The sequence below is a fragment of the Protopterus annectens genome, chromosome 3.part1 (assembly GCF_019279795.1).
Source record: "Protopterus annectens isolate FY-2018-M chromosome 3.part1, PAN1.0, whole genome shotgun sequence".
NCBI lineage: Eukaryota > Metazoa > Chordata > Ceratodontiformes > Protopteridae > Protopterus > Protopterus annectens.
Window position 1 is genome coordinate 1,367,641,972 of NC_056732.1, and position 24,560 is coordinate 1,367,666,531.

The 24,560-nt window shown below is 40.2% G+C and overlaps 1 protein-coding gene across 1 annotated transcript in view; it reads right to left on the bottom strand.

Moving 5' to 3' along the window:
* The window catches only part of LOC122798461 (sterol 26-hydroxylase, mitochondrial-like), a 934,778-nt gene extending 912,026 nt beyond the window's left edge, over positions 1–22,752 (bottom strand). Inside the window, exon 1 of the mRNA XM_044067402.1 lies at positions 22,439–22,752. Within this exon, the coding sequence (XP_043923337.1) occupies positions 22,439–22,693 (255 nt within the window). The 5' untranslated portion in view covers positions 22,694–22,752. The remainder of the gene's footprint in view (positions 1–22,438) is intronic.
* Between the last annotated feature and the right edge of the window lie 1,808 nt (positions 22,753–24,560).

Below are 24,560 nucleotides of genomic sequence, written 5' to 3' on the forward strand. Positions count from 1 at the left end.
TCCTACCTCAGCCTCTCCACAAGCTACATGCCCATGCAATAGCACGTGGCAATGGTTATTCCACTCCATCAAGGTGGAATCACAACTGACCATGGTAACTACCACTCCATAAGCCTGACTAGCCTGGTCTGCAATGGTATGGTTCACATCCTATGTTGGATGTACCTCAGAGCACACATCCAACATCTAGGGGGTTCACGAATGTACTTCACAAAGGGCAATACTGGCCTCCAACATATGGCCTATGTAGCCGGACTTTATAAACTCCTGCTTTACTCAGTGGCATCTCGTTTACCTAGAGATGATTTCTGCTGGCCAACACAGCCATGTCAAAACAGGCTTGATGGATATGCCCCACCTATGGGAATCCATGTTACAGTGAGTTACACACTGCAGTGAGCTGACCTTGCCACAACAATAACTGCAAGATGCTGGAGGGAGAGCTTCCTGTCACAGACACTCCCCATACTTTGGAACAACATCCCTAACTACATTATACAGAGCCCCTCACTAACACTCTGCAAGAGAAATCTTGACGGGTGGATGGGGAACAGTAGATGCATCACAGGGATCCTGCCATTGGCTCTGCTTCACAGAGGGACGGTTAATGAATCAATGGGGTGTCAAAAGCTGACACATTTTGGCTGGCCTTATGAATGGCCTCTGGCAGTTGGCCAAGTACCTACCTATGAATCTATACATACAGTATCTGCATATGCTGATAGCTTAATTTACTGTTCAGGTGTTGACTTTCCTTGTGTCAATGGCTGTTGTGTGTGCAATAGTTGAGGGCTGCCTATGTTGGATGCACACAGTAGACTGCCTATACATGACAATTTACAGGTAGTCTTGTATGTGTGCCATCCATTTTTACTGTGTGCAGGTGGAGAAAGGTGTCAGTCCCTAGGTGCCTATACTATCAGTGTGTGTGCTATACGTTCCCTCTTTGCCAAGGCATGGGCATACTGGGCACACCACCGTCTGCCTACTGGGGCTGACTCAGGGTGTTTGTGGTCTGAGTACCTCTGTGCCTGTGGGGCCCTTGGCAATGGTGGTGGGTTGTGAGGGCCTTCACCATTCTGTCCCTGCTGCACCTGTTTCCGCAGGACCATATTGTGTAGCATGGCACACACTATAAAGATGTGGGCACATGTGCCTGGAGAGTACTGCAAGGCTCCACCAGATATGTCCAAGCAATGGAACCGTGATTTCAGCATCCCAAACACACACTGTACGATGATTCTGGTTTCTGCGCATGCCTCATTATGGCATTCCTGCATGGGTGTGTGTGTATTACTGATGGGAGTCATCATCCATGGTTCCAGTGCATAGCCAGTATCCCCCACCAGGTGGCCATTTGGGATGTCGCCCCTGGAAAATAACTGATACAGCTGTGAGGCATGCCAGAATTGGGAGTCGTGATAGCTTCCAGGGCTGCCAGCACACACATCCATGATAATGCCCTGGGCATTGCACACAACCTGGCAGTTGATGAACGGGTATCCCTTGTGGTTTATGTAGCAAATACCCTGCTCACCGCGTGGTGACTTGATGTGTATGTGGGTGCAGTCTATTGCACCCAGTACCTCCAGGTATTCTGCCACACAGTGGAAGAGATGCATATAGCTGGCCAACTCCTCCTGCATTCAGAGGAAGTATATGTGCTCACTGGCATGTGGTAACATGGCATCCAGGAACTGGTGCAGTACCCTGGATGCTGATGCCTGCAAGATCCCCATGATATCCCCAGTTGGTCTTTGAAAGGTACCTGTATTCTCAGGCTTACACATACCTTCGTATCCACTGGGATGGGTTCCCTTCTGTTTGTTCTGGCTCTGAGGCGTGGCCGGCACAGCTCCACAAGTTGCTGTAGGGTGTCCCTGTCCACCCTGTAATGCTCTACTATCTCCAGATCATATAGTCCCTGGTAGGTTACCTTGGGTCTGAACACTCTCCTCCTACTCTGGTGCCTGCGGTGGTCATGTGCATCATCCTCCACACCACCTTCAGTCTCCAACACATGCTGGTGGATCAAAGCAATGGCAGCCCCTAATGTGTACATAATAAAAGTTCCCAGTCTGTATACACCACTGGTGTAGAGTGTATGGGAATACACAAATGTGTGTGAGGTGCTTTCACACTTTATAGTAATGTGTTATGGATGCTGCTGCTGAAAGTTGATGTGTATGAGCTATTCCCGCTGCTGTGTGTCTTAATTATGGGTTTTGCAATGAGTACTGCAAGTGTGGGGCCTTTACTGTGGAGCTCTACTTGCCTGCCTTGATTAATCTGTCGCCCTTTAATTCACTTTTAGACCTGGATCCCCTCCCATTATCAGGCATGCATCCACTTGCCGTCTTTCTTGTTTTGTACTTTCCCTACACAGTCATGGTGAAATGTGCCTTGTAGCTGATATACTGAACATCACCTTTGTTTTGCTTTAACACTTTGCTGTTTTTTTTACAGTACAGCCTCTCCCCTTCCCTGTTCTGCAGGCAGCTGCTTGCAGCATTGTTAGCTGTTGTCAATAGCCCACTTTAGGCTCCTAGGTGTTAATTAGTCATTTATATTCCAATTTCACTGCTGCAGCATTTCCTTATTTCTTTCCTATATCCTTCCTGTTTCAGCTGCAGTGCGCACCGCTCATACCCATTTACAGGGTTTACATGCGTTTTCATCTCTATTCACATGCATACTCGGTTACCTTGTGTACTCTCAGCTAAGCATAGCTATGGGCAATTCAACACACCCCTATCCTGCAGCTTTGCCTAACTAGGGGCCGACCGGTTTAGCAATGCTCCAATGTGCTTACAGCAATGGCGACACACCCCTCTCTTGATGTCATGTTTATCTCAAGGGTTCACCTTGATCTTATAATGCTACACTGTGAGGTGCATCCTTACACCAGTGGGGAATCTGTGATTCACTATTACTCCTCTCATTTGCAAGGCATTGCCTACTAATTCCTAGCTACTGCACATAACACTGTCACTGCCCCTTAGCAACCCTTGCGCCATGAGTATGGTGTAGCATGCCTGTCATTGACTATTAAGGGGAAATCGTGATATGTGTTTCATTGCGGTTTTATTCTATATTTTTATATATTCCTTGTGATCCCCTTTGCGCACTGCTGCCCTGCGCTTCCACGTCACGATAGTGCGACTATATATATTAAATATTAATTTTATATTTTGTACATTTTTTTATGCAATGGCTATATATATAGTCTTTGGCATATATTAATAATATAATACATATGTTTGGTCGGCTGTCATGGCTCCAATTTTATGTTTGCAAAAATGTAAACCGTTTTCTACAGTTTACATTTCTGCATACTTACACTACGCCTGCACCACTTCCTGAATCACTGCATACCTTCACTTGCATGCTACACTGCTGCACATGGGGTAATTAGCATACAAGGCTCAGGAGTTGTGTGGGCGTAGCATATGCAGGTAGTGCATGCGGGAACAGCTCATACCTGAATCACTCGGCAGCCATCTTTGGTGTTAGAACACTGACGCTACGCCTACACTTGGCGCAAGCTTCATGAATCCCGGGGGTTATCTAGGGTGAAGGATTAATCAGAGAGAATAGCAACAGAAATTTATAAATTGTTGTTAAACCCTGATATTTTGTTCATGAGAACAAAGTTTTTTTTTTCACATATATTAAGACCAAAGTGAAGAATGCCTTCTGCATTTTATGAAATTGCTGGAATGGCTTAAGTCTAGTTTCTATAGTTATGCGAAGAATGTGCTATTTTTGGTATGAATAATATTGATTCTGGTTTACAGTGTTATGCAGGGACTCAGTACATCACAGATGTGTACATTGTCAGGGGCCTGGGTCAGTTCTGCAAAGTTACAGTTATGCATATATCTTATATTTTAATGCACTCTTTATGTAGTCTCTTACAAGACAGAGTACCTAAACCATACCCGAGTATTACAACTGCTCATTTCTTATACATGGTTAGATCATAAATCGCTGATGCCCAGTACTAATATAGGTGTCCTCACTCATCCCGAAGTACAAGAAAGCCTTTTCTTCTCCTCCCTGTATTATATATCAGTGAAGGCTTTGGTCTAATATAGGTATATATTTGAGTCAGAGCCTGGCAGCTTTTATAATTTCACCCATAAAGGCAGTCAGTTGCTGCTTTGACTTTATTTATTTTAATGGGCTCTCTTGTATATTAGTTACATAATTGCTGAGGAAGCATTAGACTTCAACATTCATGCCATACTCTTCTCTTCTAAAATTTGACTAGAAGAGACATTAATATCCCTAATAAGTTATTATGTCTCTTAGGTACCTCAAGTGTTATCAGGATATCTAAAACACTGATATTGATTTAACTGTAGCCTAAAGGATTTGATATTATTGATTTGTTTGGTAGTTTGACATACTGTATTTCCTAGTTCTTGGCTGATGACCACAACAGCTTCTAGATTATACATGGACAAGTATGAATTAAGATGCAACTCATTCATAACCAACAAATGACTCACTCATGTCTAAATGGGCTCCCTGTTGAAATGTTAGCACTCGAAATGCCAAGTGCCGACAAGCTAAAAAAGATTAAAAACAAAGGAAAAGTGCAAATCTTGAAAAAAATCTCTTCTTCTTTAAACGTCTTTTTGCAGGGGTGGCTGTGCCCCCCCCCCAAACTTATATATACCAACTCTGAGATCACTATACCTAGAAGAAAAGGCTATATTCTGAGAAATGGCATCTCAGACTTAGTATATGTAAGTCCATTCTTTCATCCATTCAGTCTCTGTATTTCAGCACTTATTCTAGTGGGCCATGACATTTCAAATGCCATCTTCATCTAAGGGCTATATCCCTTTAATAAATTTAGTTGTTGATGTGACAGGAACATTTAGAAGCTTGTGTTTTGTCTCCCATCCCTTCATAAAACACACTGGTAACAACTGCAACTTCAACTGCTGTTTAAAAGGACTTGCAAGTTTATTATTCTGTCTTCCATGATCATCATTGTGTTATCCACTCCAGAGCTAACTGTCTTCCAAGAAAGGTCAGATTTCTCCTAACTACTACCTTTTATGATAATAAAATACATTTTGTTTTTTCAATTCATCTCCAAACATTAGCCCCAAGCAACCACTTATTTCCTTATACCTCAGGTTAATGTTGTTCTGGTAATTTAGAGATTGCACAGTTTTCTGTGATCTGAGAACTTGCCTCTTCTGTTTTCAGACAAAGAAAGGGATGTTCAGTCTCTGCCCACTAGCATCTGAAACTGCAAGATCATTAAAGAATTTGGAACCAAGTTAAATTCAGTTCTAAAGAGAAAGAGGAAATGCAAATGTTTTTCGTCCACCCTTACTTAATGCTTTTTTAAGAGTATGCAAAATTTTACAGTGTATTGCATTACGTGGAATGACCACAGTTGATTTTTCCATTTCAGACTAGCTGGATTGAATTATATAAATATTTAAGGCTGAATTGAATTATAAAAGAGGATCAATGATGTTCCAACATTTCCTAGGAAATTAGTCCAGGTAAAACTATGACTGTTTTGATTTTAGTGATATATAATACTTTGGATCTTGACTACCCATGCATCTAAGTGGTTGAATTGTCAAGAATCCTCATTCAAACTTTGATGATGTGTAGATAGACAAGAATGGCAAACTGACACCCAAGTAATAGAAAAGAAATATGTCTAAATAATTCTCCCAGATATAATTCAGACAAAATGAAAAGAGGAGAGGAGCAAAATACTTATAGTTATGACACACCATGAAGAAAAAGGCATAAGTAAATATTGCATTGTGATTTTTCACTCTTTACTACCTGTGAAGGCTGACAGCCTAGCTAGATAGAATTTTATAGATAATTCTGTCATATGTAAATATTAATGTAAGCCACAGGCTTGTTGTCTTAAATGGAAAAAAAACTGCTGTTAGATGTGGAACTGCAAAAAATGTCACAACAGTGCTCTCTGCTGACCAAGTAAAACATGTTGTGACCCTTTGATCTAAAGTTGGCTCCGGCCTGTCTAGATGAAGACATTCTTTCAATTGTTTTAACCAAGAGTTAAATTGCTAAATTTAAACATGCAAATATATTTTTATTGCTCTGTTTCCTGACCAGCTGCAAGATAATACAAGGAGATGTTAAGAATGTAAATGTAGTTTTTGTTAGCCTGAGAACCCAGGGAAGTGTGAAGAATTATGTAATGAGAACCAGGAATGTGATTTTAAAAAGAGACAGAATCAGAGAGTATAAATAAATAATAAATAAATAATAATAAATTAAGCATTTTTGTCTTGACCATCCAACTCATCAGCACTGTCTTGCTGTATATGTAAGTTATCTTAGACTTGTGTTTTCTCTTAGAAATAGCTAGAAACTAGAAAGATTAGACTAAGTGTTTTTTCTGTGATGTCAGAACTGTACTACTGAATTATTTTAAGTATTTCTCTGTGATCTCTAAACTCTTGACTAGCACTGTGTAGTAAGAAGTGTTGTCTTGTGTTTTTATTATTTATTATTAAATATTTTAAAACCTTTCAACTGTGGCTGTTTTGTGTAGAGATAATTTAAGCTCTAGAGTACATTGCATATTTATAGTGATTACCATACCAAGTCACTCTAATAAGCCTTAACTGTTTAGTTATACTACCAATTGGATAATAATATTGCACAGTAATAATTGGACACCCTTTTAAGGACCTTTGAGTAGCTGATAAATATTAGCTAGGTGGTGGGATTGATTTCTACTGTATAGTCTGGGTAAAAGGGGTACAGTTGGAGAACCTTTGCCAGCCTTCCCCAGGAGTGTCTGTGTGGTTGTATAAACTCTTATCTCAAAGGGTGTGTGTGTCAGCTACTTGAGCAGGAACATGAAGCATTGGTTGGACAGAGAGAGTGCTGGAGGTTTTAGCTTGCCCAGCTGGCTAAGATCTGGACCCTATAGCTCTGCCAGTGGGGAGTCTTAATGGGGACCTTGACAGCAAGGGAGCAACCAGCCCTGGACTGACTGTGATCTCTGTGTGCTCTTAAGGGAAATTGCACTTTACTATGTGTGTATTTGTTATCATTTCCTCCTATATGAGATGCTCCTCACTGGTGCTAGTGGTGATTGCTGGGCCAGGGCACGGGCATCACATATTAATTGTTTGGCAGTGGTGGGATATCCACACCACATATTAATTGGTTGGCAAATACTAATTGGCTTGTAGTGGTGTGGGTAGATTGAATCCCTGTAGCTTGTGTACAGTGAGCTCTGAAGGTGTTTTGAACTCTAAATCAGCCATGCAGTGAATACTCAGATTTCAGATCACAATTGTTTGATTTCTTTTTGTTAGCTTAGTTAGTCAGGGTGAAAAGGAAACATGTCAGCAGAGGAGTATAGAAAGCAGACAAGGAGCCAGCTGGCAGAGATGTGCCAGGCTAGGGAACTGGTAGATGAAAACCCGACTAAGGCAGACCTGATTGCAACCTTGCTTACAGCTGCATCAGAAAACAGCAATGGCAGTGGAGATATAATACCCTCGGAGAATGGACAGCTCAACCTTTCTGCAAAGGACTTAAAAATTCATCTGGAGCTAAAGAGACTTGAGTTGGAGGCCAGAGCATGGGTGTCACACTGCCTACTAGATAAATTTACTCACCCAGCTTTCTGTCTCTTTTTCTGTCTGAAATGTTAGCATTGTCTCTGGACATATTGGTAAGATAAGTAACATCAACAGCTTTCAAGACATCAAGTCAATGTATTGTTTGGTAACAATCCATGACTGGGTATGGGGAATGGAGGATTTATCTTACCCATGGTTTTGCTGGTTTGATCATGATGGAGAAGCCCAAGTGATTAAACCCAGCCAACCATGGGTAAATCCTGCATTACCCAAACACAGGAGTGGATTATTACTAGTATATATTGACATTATTTAAGAAAAAAGTCAATGGGCCAGATTCACGAAGGCTTGCACGAGTCTAAGAGTAGAGTAAGACTCCAGACAGCCAATATGTTTGCCAAGCAATCCAGGAACAGCCAGCAGGGGCGTGCATGAGAGCTCCTGAAACTACTCTTGCATGGACAGTGTTAGGTTATGAAAATTACCTCATTTGTTGCTGAAAGCTATGCAAATTAGATAAATTTGCAATCCAGGAAACACTAACCTGTCCGAGTAAGAGTAGTGTTATTTGCAGAAATGTACTCGGTTGGTAACTGAGTACCGTTCTGCAAATAGCAAAACGGAGCTATGACATCTCCAAATAAAGGATGCATCCAGATGAGGAAGCATGTCAATGGCCAAATATAAGGCTATTGGCATTTTTATCTGTTGCAAAATAATAAAAAAATAATTTTTTTCCCGATCTCTAATGTTTAAGCATAGCGCAGTGCCGCGCAAATGTGCGGAGCTCTAAAAACGAGAAAAAAAATAAAAGCCAAAATACGCATTTTATTCACAATATTCATCTGCCATGCAGGTGAATGGCAGGCTGAAGACAACATGGCTACTGAGTAGTGGTTGCTAAGGGGGGAAGCTCAGTCTGAGAGATGTAACCAAGCATTAGTAGGCAATCCTATGCAAATGAGTATAAGGATAGTGAATCCCAATTTTCCCTGCCATGTGAACCATGTCCTTAGAGTGTAAGAGTAGGATTAGGGGAGTAACAGAGTAGAAGATAGGTGACATCATGAGGGGGTATGTATCAAACACTGTAAGCTTATTGGAGCAGAGTGGCATGTGTTTGCTGTGAGTTTATCAGGGCTGGAAGAGGCATGTCTACAGTTGTCTAAACTGAAACCCAGAAACCGAAAGTGTATGCTGTGGCTATCACTAAAGTTTCTAGAAAAGCTGCTTACACTGTGTGCGTGTGTGTGCACGTCTGTAGACCCGTCTAAGCCTGTGTGCACATGTGTGTGCCTGTGTAAGCCTGTGTAAGGCTGTCTAAGCCTGTGTGCATGAATGTGCACCTGCCTAAATCTGTGTAAGCCTGTGTAAGCTTGTGTCTGTGCGTGTGCGCTCATGTGCATGTGTTTGTGCTTGTTTGCGTGGCACTGCCCCCTGTGGAAACAGAAAGGGAAAAGGAAGGAAAACAAGTGGTAGGAAGTTAACCAAGGAGAGCTAGCAGAGCTGCCAGGTGAAATCAATCAGAATCAGCCAATTACACAGGCAGTACACTAGCCCAGCCCAGCCCAGCACTTAAAACTCTGCAAACAACATTCCCCCATGTTTTTCTCAGAAACACTGCAACACTGCAGTCTACAAAGAGAAGTGAAAACGTAAAAAGCTTAACTGAGACAAAAAATGTTAGGGGCTGCCATTACTATTATAAGGCAACATGTGCAAGATGCTGAGGGTGGTGCCATTGTGAATGCTGCTGAGCAACCCACAGTGAGGAGATGGAGAAGAGTGTACAGACCCTGGGTAACCTACCAGGGGCTACATGAGCTGGAGATAGTGCAGTGCTATAGAGTGGACAGAGACCTCCTACAGCAAATTTTTGATCTGTGCAGGCCATGCCTCACACACAGAACAAACAGAGGGGAACCCATCCCAGTGGATACCAAGGTATTTGTTGGCCTAAGAATACCAGCAACAGGTACCTTCCAGAGACCAACTGGTGATATGATGGGGATTTCACAGGCATCAGCATCCAGGCTACTGCACCAGTTCCTGAATGCCATGTCGGTGATCATGTATATTTCCCCAATTCCCATGAGGTATTGGCCAGCAATATGCGTCTCTTCCAGCAAATAGCGGAATACCCTGAGTTAGTGGGTGCAATTGACTGCATGCACATACACATCAAAGCACCAGCCGGTGAGCGGGGTAGGGCCTACATTAACCGCAAGGGCTTCTACTCCATCAATTGCCAGGTTGTGTGCGATACCCAGGGCATAATACTGAATGTGTGTGCTGGCTGCCCTGGAAGCTACCACGATTCCCATATCTGGCATCTGATGCAGCTGTACCAGACATTTGCCAATGGGGAAATCCCTGATGGTCACCTAGTGGGGGATGCTGGATATGCACTGGAGCCGTGGCTGATGACACCCATCAGAAATGCACAAACACCTGAACAAGAACTCCATAATGAGGCACACACACAAACACGAAATGTAATCGAGCATGTGTTTGGGATGCTCAAGTCACGGTTCCAGTGCCTGGACACATCTGGTGGAGCCTTGCAGTACTCACCAACTACATGTACCCAAATTGTCATGGTATGTGCCATGCTACACAATATGATCCTGCGAAAACAGCTGAAGCAGGAACAGCATGGGGCAGGGCCAAACAGCCCCCCAACATTGTCAAGGACTGCACAGGCACAGCTTGACTCGGAGGAGGAACAACCTGAGCCTGCCCCAGTAGGCAGAAGGAGGCATGCCCAGTATGCCTTGGCCTTGGCAATGAGGCAATGCATAGCACATACACTGGCTCAGTAAGAACCCTGGAAATGATACCTCTCTCTGACTCGCACATAAAATAAAAGGGATGCCTAACTTGACACTACCTGTTTCCAAACATGTATAGGGAGTGTAGTATGTGCATCCAACATAGGCAGCCCTGCAGCACCACCTGAGGCATGATTGTCAGTGTGGAATTGTACTCACCACTGCAAATGCTAACACAGGATACATGGGAGTATGTAGTTTCTTTTCTACTTGTACAATTAACTGCCATACAAATGTAGTTATTGGAATGTATTGTTTTGGCAAATTAACTGTTTGTGACCTGCTATACTGTGAATATCAATGTACCCACCTCTGAACAGTTTGTGCTTTCTTAGTGTTGACATTAGCACAGGCTGCTCATGACAAATGGACAATTCCATTACTGAGTATGCCTACCTACATCCTTGGTAGACCCTGAACACACAGGTATATTGTACATTTGGGTAGGGATGCAGACGTACAGAGAGCATTATGTATTATTGTGTGAATGTTATCTTGCTGGACTTAAAGGTTTGCTGTGTACCTGTCAGTTTATCAAGGCAAGTAGTCTGTCTGCATAGCTCCCAACTGTGGACCTATCCAGATGGTAGCCAGATGTTAGCCTGTTATTCTTTGTCTGTGCAATGCACAGGTCTTTTCAGCACTGGTACAATGGCATTGTTACAGTCAGTTGCTACCAGTACATGGCTACATCCTTTGGTATTTCAGTGTTGTACTCCTACATAAGGGTATGCTTATGGAACTCCTTCCAAAGCTATTTGCACAGTGAGTAACAGCAGAAACGCTGAAATGCCTCTCTGTTTCTGACTCTGCCAGGCCTCTGAAACACTCAGGTACATATTTGAACAGAGTCAGGGAAAGGTAGGTAAAAGTGTGGTATACCTTCAAAATAACAGAGACAGTAAGTGGAGACTTCAAGAGAACCAGTGCATATGGAGTACTACACCTTTTCTGAAGTACAAGCGGTGTCTAACTCTTATTATTGTCATTATTCATTATGTGTAATACCCCACCTTTCTGCCTAACATCAGTACCTTTCAGAGGGATTCAGAGGGACACAGCTAACATATGTTTCAAAACCAGGGACATCCCTGGAAAGTAGTCACAGTTGGGATGTATGTCCTCTGCTCTAATCAGATATGCCACTGATTGTCCTGCTATGATACTGTGTGTGGGTTGTAAAGTGCTGTTGTAACATTATTTCCTGCTAGAATGGCTGGTTCTCTTATCACAGTCATGTACTGCAATTCTACAACAACTGCTGTTAAAGTTCCACAGAACGAATTTTGTGTTATGGCATTCCTATTTTTCCTTTACATTAATTCATTCTGATGCATGATATATTTATTTCAGCACCAACTTGTTGTAGGTCTACTGTGGCTTAGTGGTACTTCATGCAGTCTAGTGTGTACAAGGTCTGGGGTTCGAGACTGACAGTGGTCTTTCATTTTGCTGCTGAGCAGAACAAGGGCTCTCACATGCAGGGTGACTAAGGCACTTTTAAGCAGTTGTAAGCGGGTTTGCGTGGGTTTGCGTGAAGCTTAGCAATACTTAGCTAAATGCACACTCGCGCGAACCCGCTAACGATTGCTTAAAGGAGCTTACTCCCGCTAACCCCCGCACTAATTTCTTTGAAAGAAATGAAAATGAGGAGATGGGAAAGTGGTGAAAAAGGGGCACAAAGAGGGAAAGACAGTAAGGAAAACAGCTCGCGATGTGCAGGACAGGTGTAGGGAAGGTCCATAGCTGCCCATTTCTTTAACAGCAACAGCTGTGCATATACTAGAAATTTGGAGGGAAATTTGAAACCTTCCACCCCTGAGAGAGGAGTGAGGACAGCAAAGTATGTTGTACTGCCAATTAAATATCAGTTTATCTGTCCAGCAGACATGTGTGCAGAATGGGCAGCTATGTATGGGGCGTAATTTTTTTGTGGGAGCAGATTGCCCTTTTTTAGGTGAGAGTGGAATGTGGGGTAGGGGAAGTAGGTATATTTGGGGAGGTAGGTTGGGGAGGTACACAAACAAGACAAACAAGACACATACAGGGGCAGAATATGACACATGTAGTGGGTGAACACCATTGACGGGGAAGGATGTTTGGAAATCGCAAGCCCATGAGTCCAAAGATGGCAACAGTGGAACTGAAATCCCCACCCATGGGCAGTCACCACTGCACCTTCACAGCCCAGATGGTGGCGGTGCTGAGGGCTGCATAGGAGGGGCAGGCTCACCCGTGAGTCTCGCCACTTTTACCTTGAGCTAGCATAGAGGATCAGCGACTGAATGCTGGATCTCCCTACGCACCACAGCCTGGACTGTTCGGAGGGTGATAGGTGGCCCTCCTCTGGCCACGCTTGCATGGGAGGTCGAGCCCCATCCTCTGCAGCGCTTCTACCTGAAAGTGGCACAGAGCCAACAGAGGAGGAGGTCCCAGGCTGGGCACTGGACCTGCTGGTTCCAGGTGCCATCGCCAGCTGAGGTGGGACAGGTGAGTCCGCTGAGGATTTAATGACAATATGGGTTAGTAACAGCCAACAGCATTCAAAATTAGTTGTAACTGCATGCAGTAATATTCCCATTAACCCTAACACACCAGTGTTCCAACAGTTGAACAGCAAGCATAACACATGCATATATAGAACAACAGAGGACATTCCAACAGCATGCAGGATTGATTGGTGGCAACAGGCCACCAAGATTGCGGTGTTTGAACAGGACACATGCATCAAAGTAAATGCAGATATTTATAAACCAATAGGACATATGTCCCAACAAATGTTTTGAGATTAGACATACCCACTGAGGTGCAGAATTGCATTGTTTATGCACATACAGTAGGGTGTAAAAAGATACCTCCATTAACATCTTATATGTACTTATAGTTTACACTACATTCCTATTGACTGCAGGTGTATATCCCCTACTATTATTACACTAGGCAACGTGCATTAAGTTGTGCAATGGGTTTGGCTAGTTCCTTATATACCTGACCTGTATCTGATATACAAACTGTCCAGGATGCAGATGTTACTGCTACGTATTTATATATTTTATTTATATTTATATATCTACATATCTGGATGTGTTCAGGTGACATTATCAGTTATATTTCTGCAGCCCACTACATTTCTAGCAGCACACTGACATGTCTGGGGAACAAATTAACAAGCTACTCATGTGCCAGATTTACCTATGCATGCCAGCCATTAACCAACAGTTGAGGACTGTATATATGCTTCACAGCTACTGGCACTCCCTTCATCCACTTTATATGGGCCTGGCCATTTGTGGGTTGACAGCGCTTAATACAACAGTACTATTTATATAATGCAAGAGTACAACAACATTTTGAAGTAAGTGACACAGACACACTCCAGGAATTATACCTTTATTATTTACATTACACACTTTTCTAGAGGCTCTCTCATTTATTTGATATTACAGTGCATGCAGAAGACTTATTCAAGACATATTATACCTTTATTAATGGGTTACAACACTCTTTTTCAGGCTCTTTCACTTATTTTATATAACAGTACATGCAGAGAAATTATTCAGGACTTATTATGCCTTTATTATTGGGCTACAACACTTTTTATCAGGCTCTCTCACTTATTTTATATAACAATACATGCAGAATAATTACTAACCTGCCTGGTGGTGCAGCCTTAGCAGCCTATCTGCATAGGCTTGCTGATTCGCAGAACGGACACCTGCAGCTGTGAAGTAAATGAAGGGATATTGAGACATACCTGTCCATAATATAGACTACAATAGCAAGTCTTACATACTCCATTCCATGGCTACCTACTCAGTAGTGGGGCATTTTCATTCCCATGGGCCTCCTGTATCCATTGGTTCAGTTGGTCCTGCTTCCATCTCTTCAGGTCTGCATAGTGGTGTCTGACCTGCTCACCAGTCCGAGGGACGCCTGTGGCACTGGTGAGATCATGTGCTAGATGGTTCCAGGCTTCCGCTTTGTACTCAGTGCTTTGGAACTGGCCCTGCAGGAGTCTTGCATCATGATGTCGGATGAGGAGGCAAACCATCACTTTTGCCTCCTCAATGCCCCACTGTTGCACTTGAAAATGAGAGCCCTCTCCAACACCGGTCATTCTGACTGCAGATGGGAGCTACAACCAGTTATGGCAATAATTCACGCCTATGGAGCTTAAACGTGCCTCACTTTCCACACTTATTTGTGATTGGCCGGTTTTGAAAAATCTCAGCTGAGTGCACACCTGCTTAGCACTGAGTAAACTTTGATTAATATGTATATGTATGTTGACAGTGCATGAACAGCAAAAGCTGTCATGTCTCAGTGGTTCAGTACTGTGATTATGGTGCACAGTATCCCGGGTTCGAGGCCTGTCATTGCTTTTTATTTTACTACTGGCCTGACTGGCTAGGAGGTGTGGCTGTGTTTAGCCAACTTTGCTCAACTTTGCCCAACATTGCTCTACGTTGCCCGACATTTTGCTAGTTAGCGCTGTGCGCAGGTTCGTGCAAACATGATTTGTTTGCGCTAGTTGGCGCAATGCGCAGCTCCACGCAAAGCCATTGCGCTAGTTAAAGCAGTGCTTAGCTATGGGCAATTCTTATTAAATGTGCTTAATACTGGTAAACGTTGCTTAGCAGTGCTTCACATTGCTTAAGATAGGTTACTTATGCATTCATTAGTATGCATGACAATTTCACCTTCTTATATATATTTAAAATATCGTTCACTACTACATAGGCCATTGCAATGCATTTTAATAAAATTTAAAAGGTAAATGTCAGGAATTATTTTTATGTACAGATTTCCTACAGAAAATAGAAAGGGGAGTGGTAGGACTCAAACCAGTAATGCCTCCTCTTTGTGCGAAGGCTCTATCACTATGCTATTGCTATTTGGCTTAATTTGCATATAAGTGGTTTATTATCCTCTTCGATGTCTCAACTGCTTACTGTAGTTAAGCAATGGGCACACCCGCGCACATGCGCAAATACGGGCAGCTATATCGGGAATAATAAAAAAAATTGGGTTTTGAATATGGGGGAGTGTTGTGTTGGGGATATACACATTTGAGCAGACTCGCTCATATCTGGTGGCATTTACAGATTTAGGTACTTGCAGGGGCATGGATATTTGTCTGCTCGGCAGTCTGACATGCCCCCTGCACTCCTGCACTCTCAGTGTTAGCCTTAGAGTTGACTCAGCGCACCCTCATGAATATGCATGGCACGCTGACGTCATACTCTTAGGCTGCCATTTCCGTGTAAGACTTATTTAGTCTTACACGGAAGATTACTGAATACCCCCAATGTTTCACAATAATGTCATTGCATTATCAAACTATAGTGCTCTTTCCTAGCTTCTGGGGCATCTAAGATGTGTACTGTGAATGCTCTAAGTTAACAGGAGAGCTCCTCAACTGTCTAGATTTTGGCAGACTGTCCTGATGTTTGCCTCATACTTTTGGTCTGTCATACTGCGGTGGTGGTGCTGCGGTAGTGTTGTCACCTCACAGTAAGACATTGTCCTGTTCGATTCTCAGTTAGAGCATCTTCTGTGTGGAGTCATGTGTGAATGGTTGTACCTTCGCTGAAGGTTGTGCGTCAGGGCTGGCAACTCGGCATCTAAAAATCTACTGCCAATCATTAACGGACCGGAGTTCCGCTGTGGCGACCCCTAACCAGGAAAAGCCGAAAGACACAACAACATTAATAAAAGATTTTTTTCTGGCAAATCATTAAGGCTGAGGTTACTAAATAATGACAGACATCTCAGTCTGCAACACAATGCCGAGTATGCTGTGAAGTTATTTGCAGGGTTGCTCCAAACATACACACACATATATGTATACACATATATATATATATATATATATATATATATATATATATATATATATAGATATATATATATATATATATATATATATATAGGGTCTATATTAGATGAATGAAATTTCATCTTAGCGAATGCTCACATGAGCGAAAATTGCGGAACTCGAAACTGCAATTGTGAGATTGCGTTACAGTGAAGATGGGAACATTTGCCTTTTCCTCACTGTAGTGCGATCTCAGAGTTTGAATATATATTTAGTGGGGGTGTAGGGGGTGCAGTCCCCCATAATTGCAGTTTCGAGTTCCTGGATTTTCGGTTATGTGAGCGTTCACTAAGATGAACGAAAGTTCATCTTAGCGAACTCTCACATGAGCAAAAATTTTATATATATGTGTGTGTGTGTGTGCGTTTGTGTGTGTGTTTGTGTGTGTGTGTGTGTGTGTGTGTGTGTGTGTGTGTGTGTGTGTATTTATAAAATATGTGTATATGTATATATATATATATATATATATATATATATATATATATATATATATATATGGGTCTACTTCAGATTGCCGACATTTCAAAATGCCGACATCCATATGGCCGACACCATATGGTCGACAGTTTGAAACGCAGACAACCTGAAATAGTAGTGGAAACTACTAAAACCTTTGTTGGGCAGGGGGGCAAGCCCCCCTACACCCGCCACCCCCCGCTACTTAAATATTCTTACTCCGAGATTGCACTACAGTGCAGTAAAGGGAATTCTCCCAGTTCTGCACTTTAGCGGGATCCCTGCTATTATTTGTTGGCCTTTTAAATGTTCGGTCATATGGTATTGGCCATATGGGTGTCGAACATTTGAAATGTCAATTAACTGAAGGGCTCCCATATATATATATATATATATATATATATATATATATATATATATATATATATTTATATATATGTATTCCAGTGAACAATTTACTGGTAGGAAACTGAGAAACTTTTTTGTTTATTAATTAGTTTCAATTTACCACTTAACCACACAGAAAAAGTAAAGTGCCCCAAGTAAAAGGAATGTGTTGATCATTAATTTCCAGTGAGCAAGCTGATTAGTTTGTCCAATCAGTGCATACCCTTTTGAATAATAAATCAATTTAAAGAAACAGAGAAAGTGCAGAAGTAAGGACAGTTCTGAATATTACTTCTTAATTTACTTTAAAAGTTACATTTGTTTGGCATTATTGAGTGTAACACTGGATGAATTACCAGAAAATAAGAAGTTGTGTGTCAGGCAGAATTAAGATAAGACACTGTATGTATGATAGGTCTGGCTACTCTAACATACTTTAGCAGCTGGACTTGCTTTTGTTACTATATGATGGATTTACAATGCACATGCTGATTGGGCCATCCAATCAGTATACACATTTTTGAAAACTACTTTTCATTAGTAACTTTTGTCAGATTACTTAATCAATTCAGTATCCATTACATCTTCAGAAGTAAAACAGTGTGTTGAATTACCTAGTAGTCCTTGACTTTCAGCCATCTAAGCAAACATGAAGCAATGATGTTTTTCTCAATGCCTTTACGTGGATAATTCAAAATAATAATAGTGTTTTGTTGTTATATATATATATTTGAAGACTTTATGAAAATTAATTTTTGATGAGTAGAAAATGAAATTATAAGTTTTATGATATACTAAACTGATACTTCTGTTTTTTTTTTTACAGAGGATACTTTATGTAAAATGTAAGCCGTTGGGTGATAACTGTGTAGCTTTTACTGGCAAACATACAGAAACCTGACTTTGGAAGAGCAGGTAACCCATTTTACATAAATGGGTAAAGCACCAATATGCAGACACATGCACATACATATATTTATCATGGGAATACTGCATCTGGTTGAGTTGAGGGTCAGATGAAAAAATCAACGTGTGTGAGATTGACAATTCCCTGGGTTGGGGAAGTTGCCCTACTCCCAGGCATAGTGTGATCCTCAGAGTTAGTATACATATATATATATATATATATGTATATGTATATATATATATATATATATATATATATATATATATATATATATATATATGTGTGTGTGTGTGTGTGTGTGTGTGTGTGTGTGTGTGTGTGTGTATTACTAGCATAGGGTGTGGTTGTTGCAGCCAACACATAAGGAGTACAGGAGGTGTTACCCCCTGAAAAAAAATGTATTTGCTTGGTCTGAGTTTCCTTAGAGTATCAGAGCATGTGCATAAGCCTTTTGACATTAGCATTTTCCATGTTAATATGTTGGCATTAGAGTTGTCAACGAAATGTCAATTTTACCTGGATTACTAGATTCATTTAACATACTCACACACAGACACAGACAGACAGATATATACAAACATACACCCACCTGAATACAGATATATATAGAAACTGTAGCATCTACTTAAATCACTTGTATGGCGTGTATTTGAGGACATATATCATTTATTCAAAATGAAGCCAGAAGCTTTTCAAACTAAATATAAGCAATAAAAATGTTTTTGCAGGTACATTACAAGATCTCAAGACACAAACAGAGTATAAAATGTTCAGTATAAAATTTTAAGTATGGCGGTATAAACTTGGCTCCAGATGATTGTCACTGTTGAAGTGATGCCCTGGGGAAAGGGGCTGTAGATGGATGAATGGATGGACGGATGGCACAGAGTCTAAATGCAAGAAATAACTATGCCAAAATATCACAATATGTATTTTGTTAGAAATGGGAGACAGAATATTAAACATGTTCAGTAGAGAATGTTTCTAGAATGAAAGGATCTTGCATAAAATGACTTAAAGAAAGAGAATAAAAAGTAAGTAAATTTATGTGTGCATATAGGTTCAACATATACAAAAATTATTTTATATAGCAAATAATGAAAACACAGAAAAGTCTAGCCACAGATGTGATTAAAAAAGACAGCTGTAGATCTGCAGTTTGGATCAAACATGAAGTAGCCCTTTTATACTAATAATTACAAATTAATGACTGGAGCTAAGTGTCACTGTTATCAATAAGTAGAATGAATCTGACAGATAAATAAATTTATTAACAAGTAAAAGAAACACAGCCAATCGGTCATGCTATAAAGACTGTGTTTTACATTAGATTCTTTGACAGAATATTCAAGTTAATCATGTACAACAGGCAAGACAAATGGCAGTAGTACTGAGTTCCATTTAACTCATTGCTTTCTTCAAGAGTATTGTCATCAGGAAAGCAGAGTTCCTGTACTGTGTTGGCTGATGACTTTGAAGCAAGCGGGAGGGTGTGCAGTAAGCAAATGAATGGGTGGGACTAACTAAAATGGTATAAAACTCTGTTACAGCAGGTCAGTAAACATTAATTGTGATCAAGCAGCAGATTAGATTATTCACTTTCACTTACAGACTGTTTCAGTATGTACCCATTTTATTTATTTATTTATTTGACATTTGTTAACCGGGTTGGTCCAAACTGAGCCAGAAACCCATTTTCAGTAGACACCTGAGGACAAACGTAGTAGCATAAGCATGCCAAAAAATATTTGTAAATACAGCAGAAAACCTAAAAGGCCTTATAGTATATACGCAAATTAGATATTATAATACAAAAATATAATTCTAATACAGAGAATATATTTAAAGTAGAGACTACATTTAAAGCATTATTGCTACTTTACTGAATAAAGACACCTCAGATGTCTGCTGCAAGGTCGGCCTTAAGTGATATAAAGCCCTAGATGAAGTACTCCACGAGAGCCCCCTGTTGAACCCTAGTCCCTCTTCACCTTGTCAGTGCCTTTCCCTTGTTTCCCATCATCATGGCCCCCACCATTCAGATGGATTACTTTCTTGTTTTTTCACACTTTGTTTTACTTCTTAGCTCCAACCTAATGTGGCTTAACTGGCCAAAACCTCACTATAATAAGTCTGGTGGAACTGAGTGTATTAAGCCAGGGGACTGGGGGCTGCTAAACCCACAGAACTCATATGATTCCAGACATATCTTACAGCTGTTTTATAACTTTTTTTTCTAATGATGGCCAGAACAAAACATCATAAGTTAAAAAAGGAACTGTCTAATTTTTTTTTCTTTCAATGAAAAATAAGTTGTGTTTAAAGCTTAATGTTCAATTCCAACAAAACAGTAGCTTCTCAATAAACTTAGAAGACAAATTCTTGCAAGGATATATAAATCTTGCATGAGAACAGTGCCTGCCTTTCCGCCCCTCCAAAAAAAAAAAAGCTACCTTCTGTGTACCCTTCTGGTGTTTGATCGGGATGAAAATAAAAACACAAATGGCCAGAAGCATATATTATACAGTTTGGTTCTAGAAGAAACCAAAACACATGGACAAAACCCATATAGAGATGGTGGAGTACATACAGATTCCACACAGAAGGCTTCAACCAAAAAACTCGAACAGAGAACCAAGTGGTATTAGATTGAATCATTGCTCAGTATGACAATCTGATGTTCATCAGTAGCTTTCACACATGTCCTGCTCAGAACACTGCAGACAACCATTTACTGAGTAAAATGCTGATGTCTGACTTTGATGTAAAGTGAAACAAATTATGGCCAACTTGTTACTTTTGGATACACTGCAACTCCTCTACCAAGCATACACAGTTGTCATACTTATCAATTACTACTACTATATTGATTGTGCACCTCAGATATCTAGTTGTGTTACAAAGAGACCCTGTAAAGTACTCCACTTGGCTTCAAACAAATGCACACTGGTTCTGCAAAGCAAGAATAATTATTTCTTAACTTGAAACAACAACATCAATCGCTTTTAACCACATTCAATCCCTGTACCCAGCAAATAAAACCAATGTGACTGACTGTATACACTTCATATATCAAAATGTAATAAAATAAAAAAATAATACTTGGCCGCTGTAATTTCAATCCCCCCAACACAGGCAATTATGCACACACACACACACACACACACACACACACACACACACACACACACACACACACACACACACACACACACTCACGTGTGCACACACACATACACACACACTTGGATAACCATTTCAGTGACTAAGGAACATAGAAAGATTAACATTTACAAAAATAATATGATAGTGCAAAAATGCAATAAAATCAGAATGTTGAAAAATCAGTATAACATACATAATAGTAAAAGGACCATGCTAGACCCCAGAAAATTGTATACAATCACAAAGATGAGGAGTGGTTAGGTGACACAAAATGTACACTTAAGGTAAGAATTTATTCATAGATATATTTAAAGGAAATGGAGAAACAGAAATGGTATCCAAAGAAAAATTGAGATAAGTTCTTTGAGATCATCAAATCAAAGATAGTGTAGGAATTAATACTGAAAAATAAAAAAATAAAACAGTAAAGGGGGGAAGTAGATAAGGTTCTGACATCTCCAGGCAGAGAGTGAAAAGAGACAAGTTTGCCACCTACATACAGTGACCTCAGTTTATCAGCTTTTTAACAGATCTACTCCATAGGAAATTGCTTTAGGCTGTACAAGACAATGCAGGAATATTTTGAAGCTAGACTTTTGACAGTAAAATGAAAAACGTTGTTAAATAGTATCCAAAGTATTTTGGCATTGATTCTAACAGTGATTAGGATCGGTAGAGTTTATATTAAATTGGTAAAGAGTACTCGTTGGTAAATATTTGCTTAGAATTATGGGTAAAAATGACTATAAATACCACAGATCTACTTCAGCTGTGAAGACAGGCTGTTACAGACTTGTACCAGAAGATGGGAATGTGGGAGTCCATCATGAGTTTATTCAACATCTTAATATGTGTTTGTGAAATATTTGCTGGCAGTTTGCAAACATTATAAACTCATAACACTGGATATTGTTTATCATAAGGCACTCGACTGTGACTGCTTCTAGCAAGGAAAGCAAAGATATGAGGCAGAAACAAATAGCTACAGGAAACACAATTAATTAGATCATAGCTGCAAGACAAGTACGGAATAAAGAAGCTCTAACGAGTCTCCTTATCAATCATAGCCTGAAATAAAAAGTTGCTACATCATTTTGCCATCTGCTTTTGTTACAGGTGAGTATTCTGCTACTTCTATATCAGATTGTCTTTACAAAAAGAAATGCACAGCTGGAGAGGTTCTAAATGAGCTTGCCTTTACCTGTAAATCTTGCATATGTGTTATGTAACCCCTAAAGAACATCCAGTAGAAGTTGTTGAGAAAAGTGGGTCCTGATAAATCATCTGGTGAACCAAGTGCTTTTCGGTCTTCAAAAGTAGCTGCTGCTGTCCCAGAATTCAAGACACATTGTTGGTGTACACAGCATGGTGTAACTGGGAAAGGCTGCAAAAGCCCACGGGATGCTCCCCTGGCAAAGAATATTTTACAAAGCGTTCCTCTAAACTTAAAGGCCATGTCTTCCAAAAATAACAATCAGATATAATCCTTGCAAAGCTACAATGAGTTACTGTAGTTTAAAAGGAACAAAAGGAACAGAGTCCTCTTTGAAGAGGGACACACCTCCTGCAATAGGTGTGTGCACATTAACCTTTTCTGTGCTGAACTGTACTTTGTCTTCTGTCTTCTGCTTTTCCAATGTGAAATGAAGATTCATAAAACTTTGATCATACATTTACAAATAATATTTTAAAAAATCCTGTTGAACTGTTCTAAATAACTAAAGCAGTAAAGTTTTGTATTATGCATAAGTGCATTTTTCTTGGACTGGCAGTAGCCTAAAATTAGAATTCACATATAATAGAAAGAGGAAAGAATAAAGCAACTGATAAAAAATAAATGTGGATGGAATGATTTCACACACATCCTATATACATATATAGTCTCACACACACACACACGCACACACACACACACACACACACACACACACACACACACACACACACACACGCACGCACGCACGCACACACACACACACACACACACACACACAAAATATGGCATACAAACCGAAGAACAGTAGTATATATGTTGTTTCTAATAAACTGAATAAGAGTTCCTTCTTAAAACCAGAAATATGAACTTCTTAGGATGAAAGTTAAATGTAATATGAATAAAGAATTAACCACATGTTTTATGAGTCTGCCAAAGGAAATTGATGGGTTGAAAAAAAATAGGATGCAGTACATCTGACATTGTCTGTAAAAAAGTTGACATAAACATCAGGTGCAGAATAGGACATTGCCTCACACTACACCATATCCTGTCATATTAGATGATTAGAAATAGGGGTTGCCTTAGATGAAATGGAGTTCTAGGAAAAGGGCTTCTTGCTACCCCCAACTTACATTGCCCCCCCCGTTCACCCACCCCAAATGTTTCCCCTCCTGTTCCCTTATCCTAACTCCCCAAAAATAAATATGATATCCATATTATTACTTTCTTGTCTTTTTTTTGCTTTTAACTTGCTCTTAATCTTCAGCTTTTACCACCATCCTTTCATCACACCCTAAACGGCCGTAGGGTTCTAGATGCTCTGAGGTGCATTTTAAAATTATTTTTCAATCTTTGTCGGTGCAAAGGATTAAAGCTATGAGCTATTAACTTGCTGTTTCCTGCTGTGTGACTCTGAACAAGTCATTAACAAAGGCAGTGCTCTGAAGCAGTTGGGAAACTGGGAAAGGCTTCTCAATGGCCTCTTTAACCAAATCCCTAGAAACTACCTATGAAGATTTTGATGCAGTGGTGAACTAAAAAAAAATCATGAGTGATGAAAGAAATTCATTGTTATACTTTGCCTTACTTTTTAGCTTTTCCTAACTAGCATAAACTGCACTATAATAACAGTGGAGGAAATAACTGAATAAAGTATGGTTTCAGGGAGCACAATGGCCCCAAAAACAGAGTTCTAGATACTCTAAGATATATTAAACAGCTTTTTTCTAGCTTTTTTATTTCAATTGCCAACTGGACATAAAAGCAATATAAGAGTAAAAGAAGAGATTAATACAACATAAATTAAATTTAGGAACAATTCAATAACGGGAGAAAAAATGAGATATAGATACAATTAAAACATAAAGAATTAGGTTATTTTAGCTGAATACAAAGCAGAAATAAAGAATATACACAGTAACAAGAAAATTTTACAGAGTAGTTATACACAATAGCACACAAGATCATAAATTTAGAGTATTTGAGAAATAGACACAGAGAAGAGATATACCAAGAAGAAATAAATAGTAAAGAACAGAGAAGCATGAGAAGATAAGACACAGGGGAATGAGAACATATAATGATATGATAGAAACATTAGTTTAAG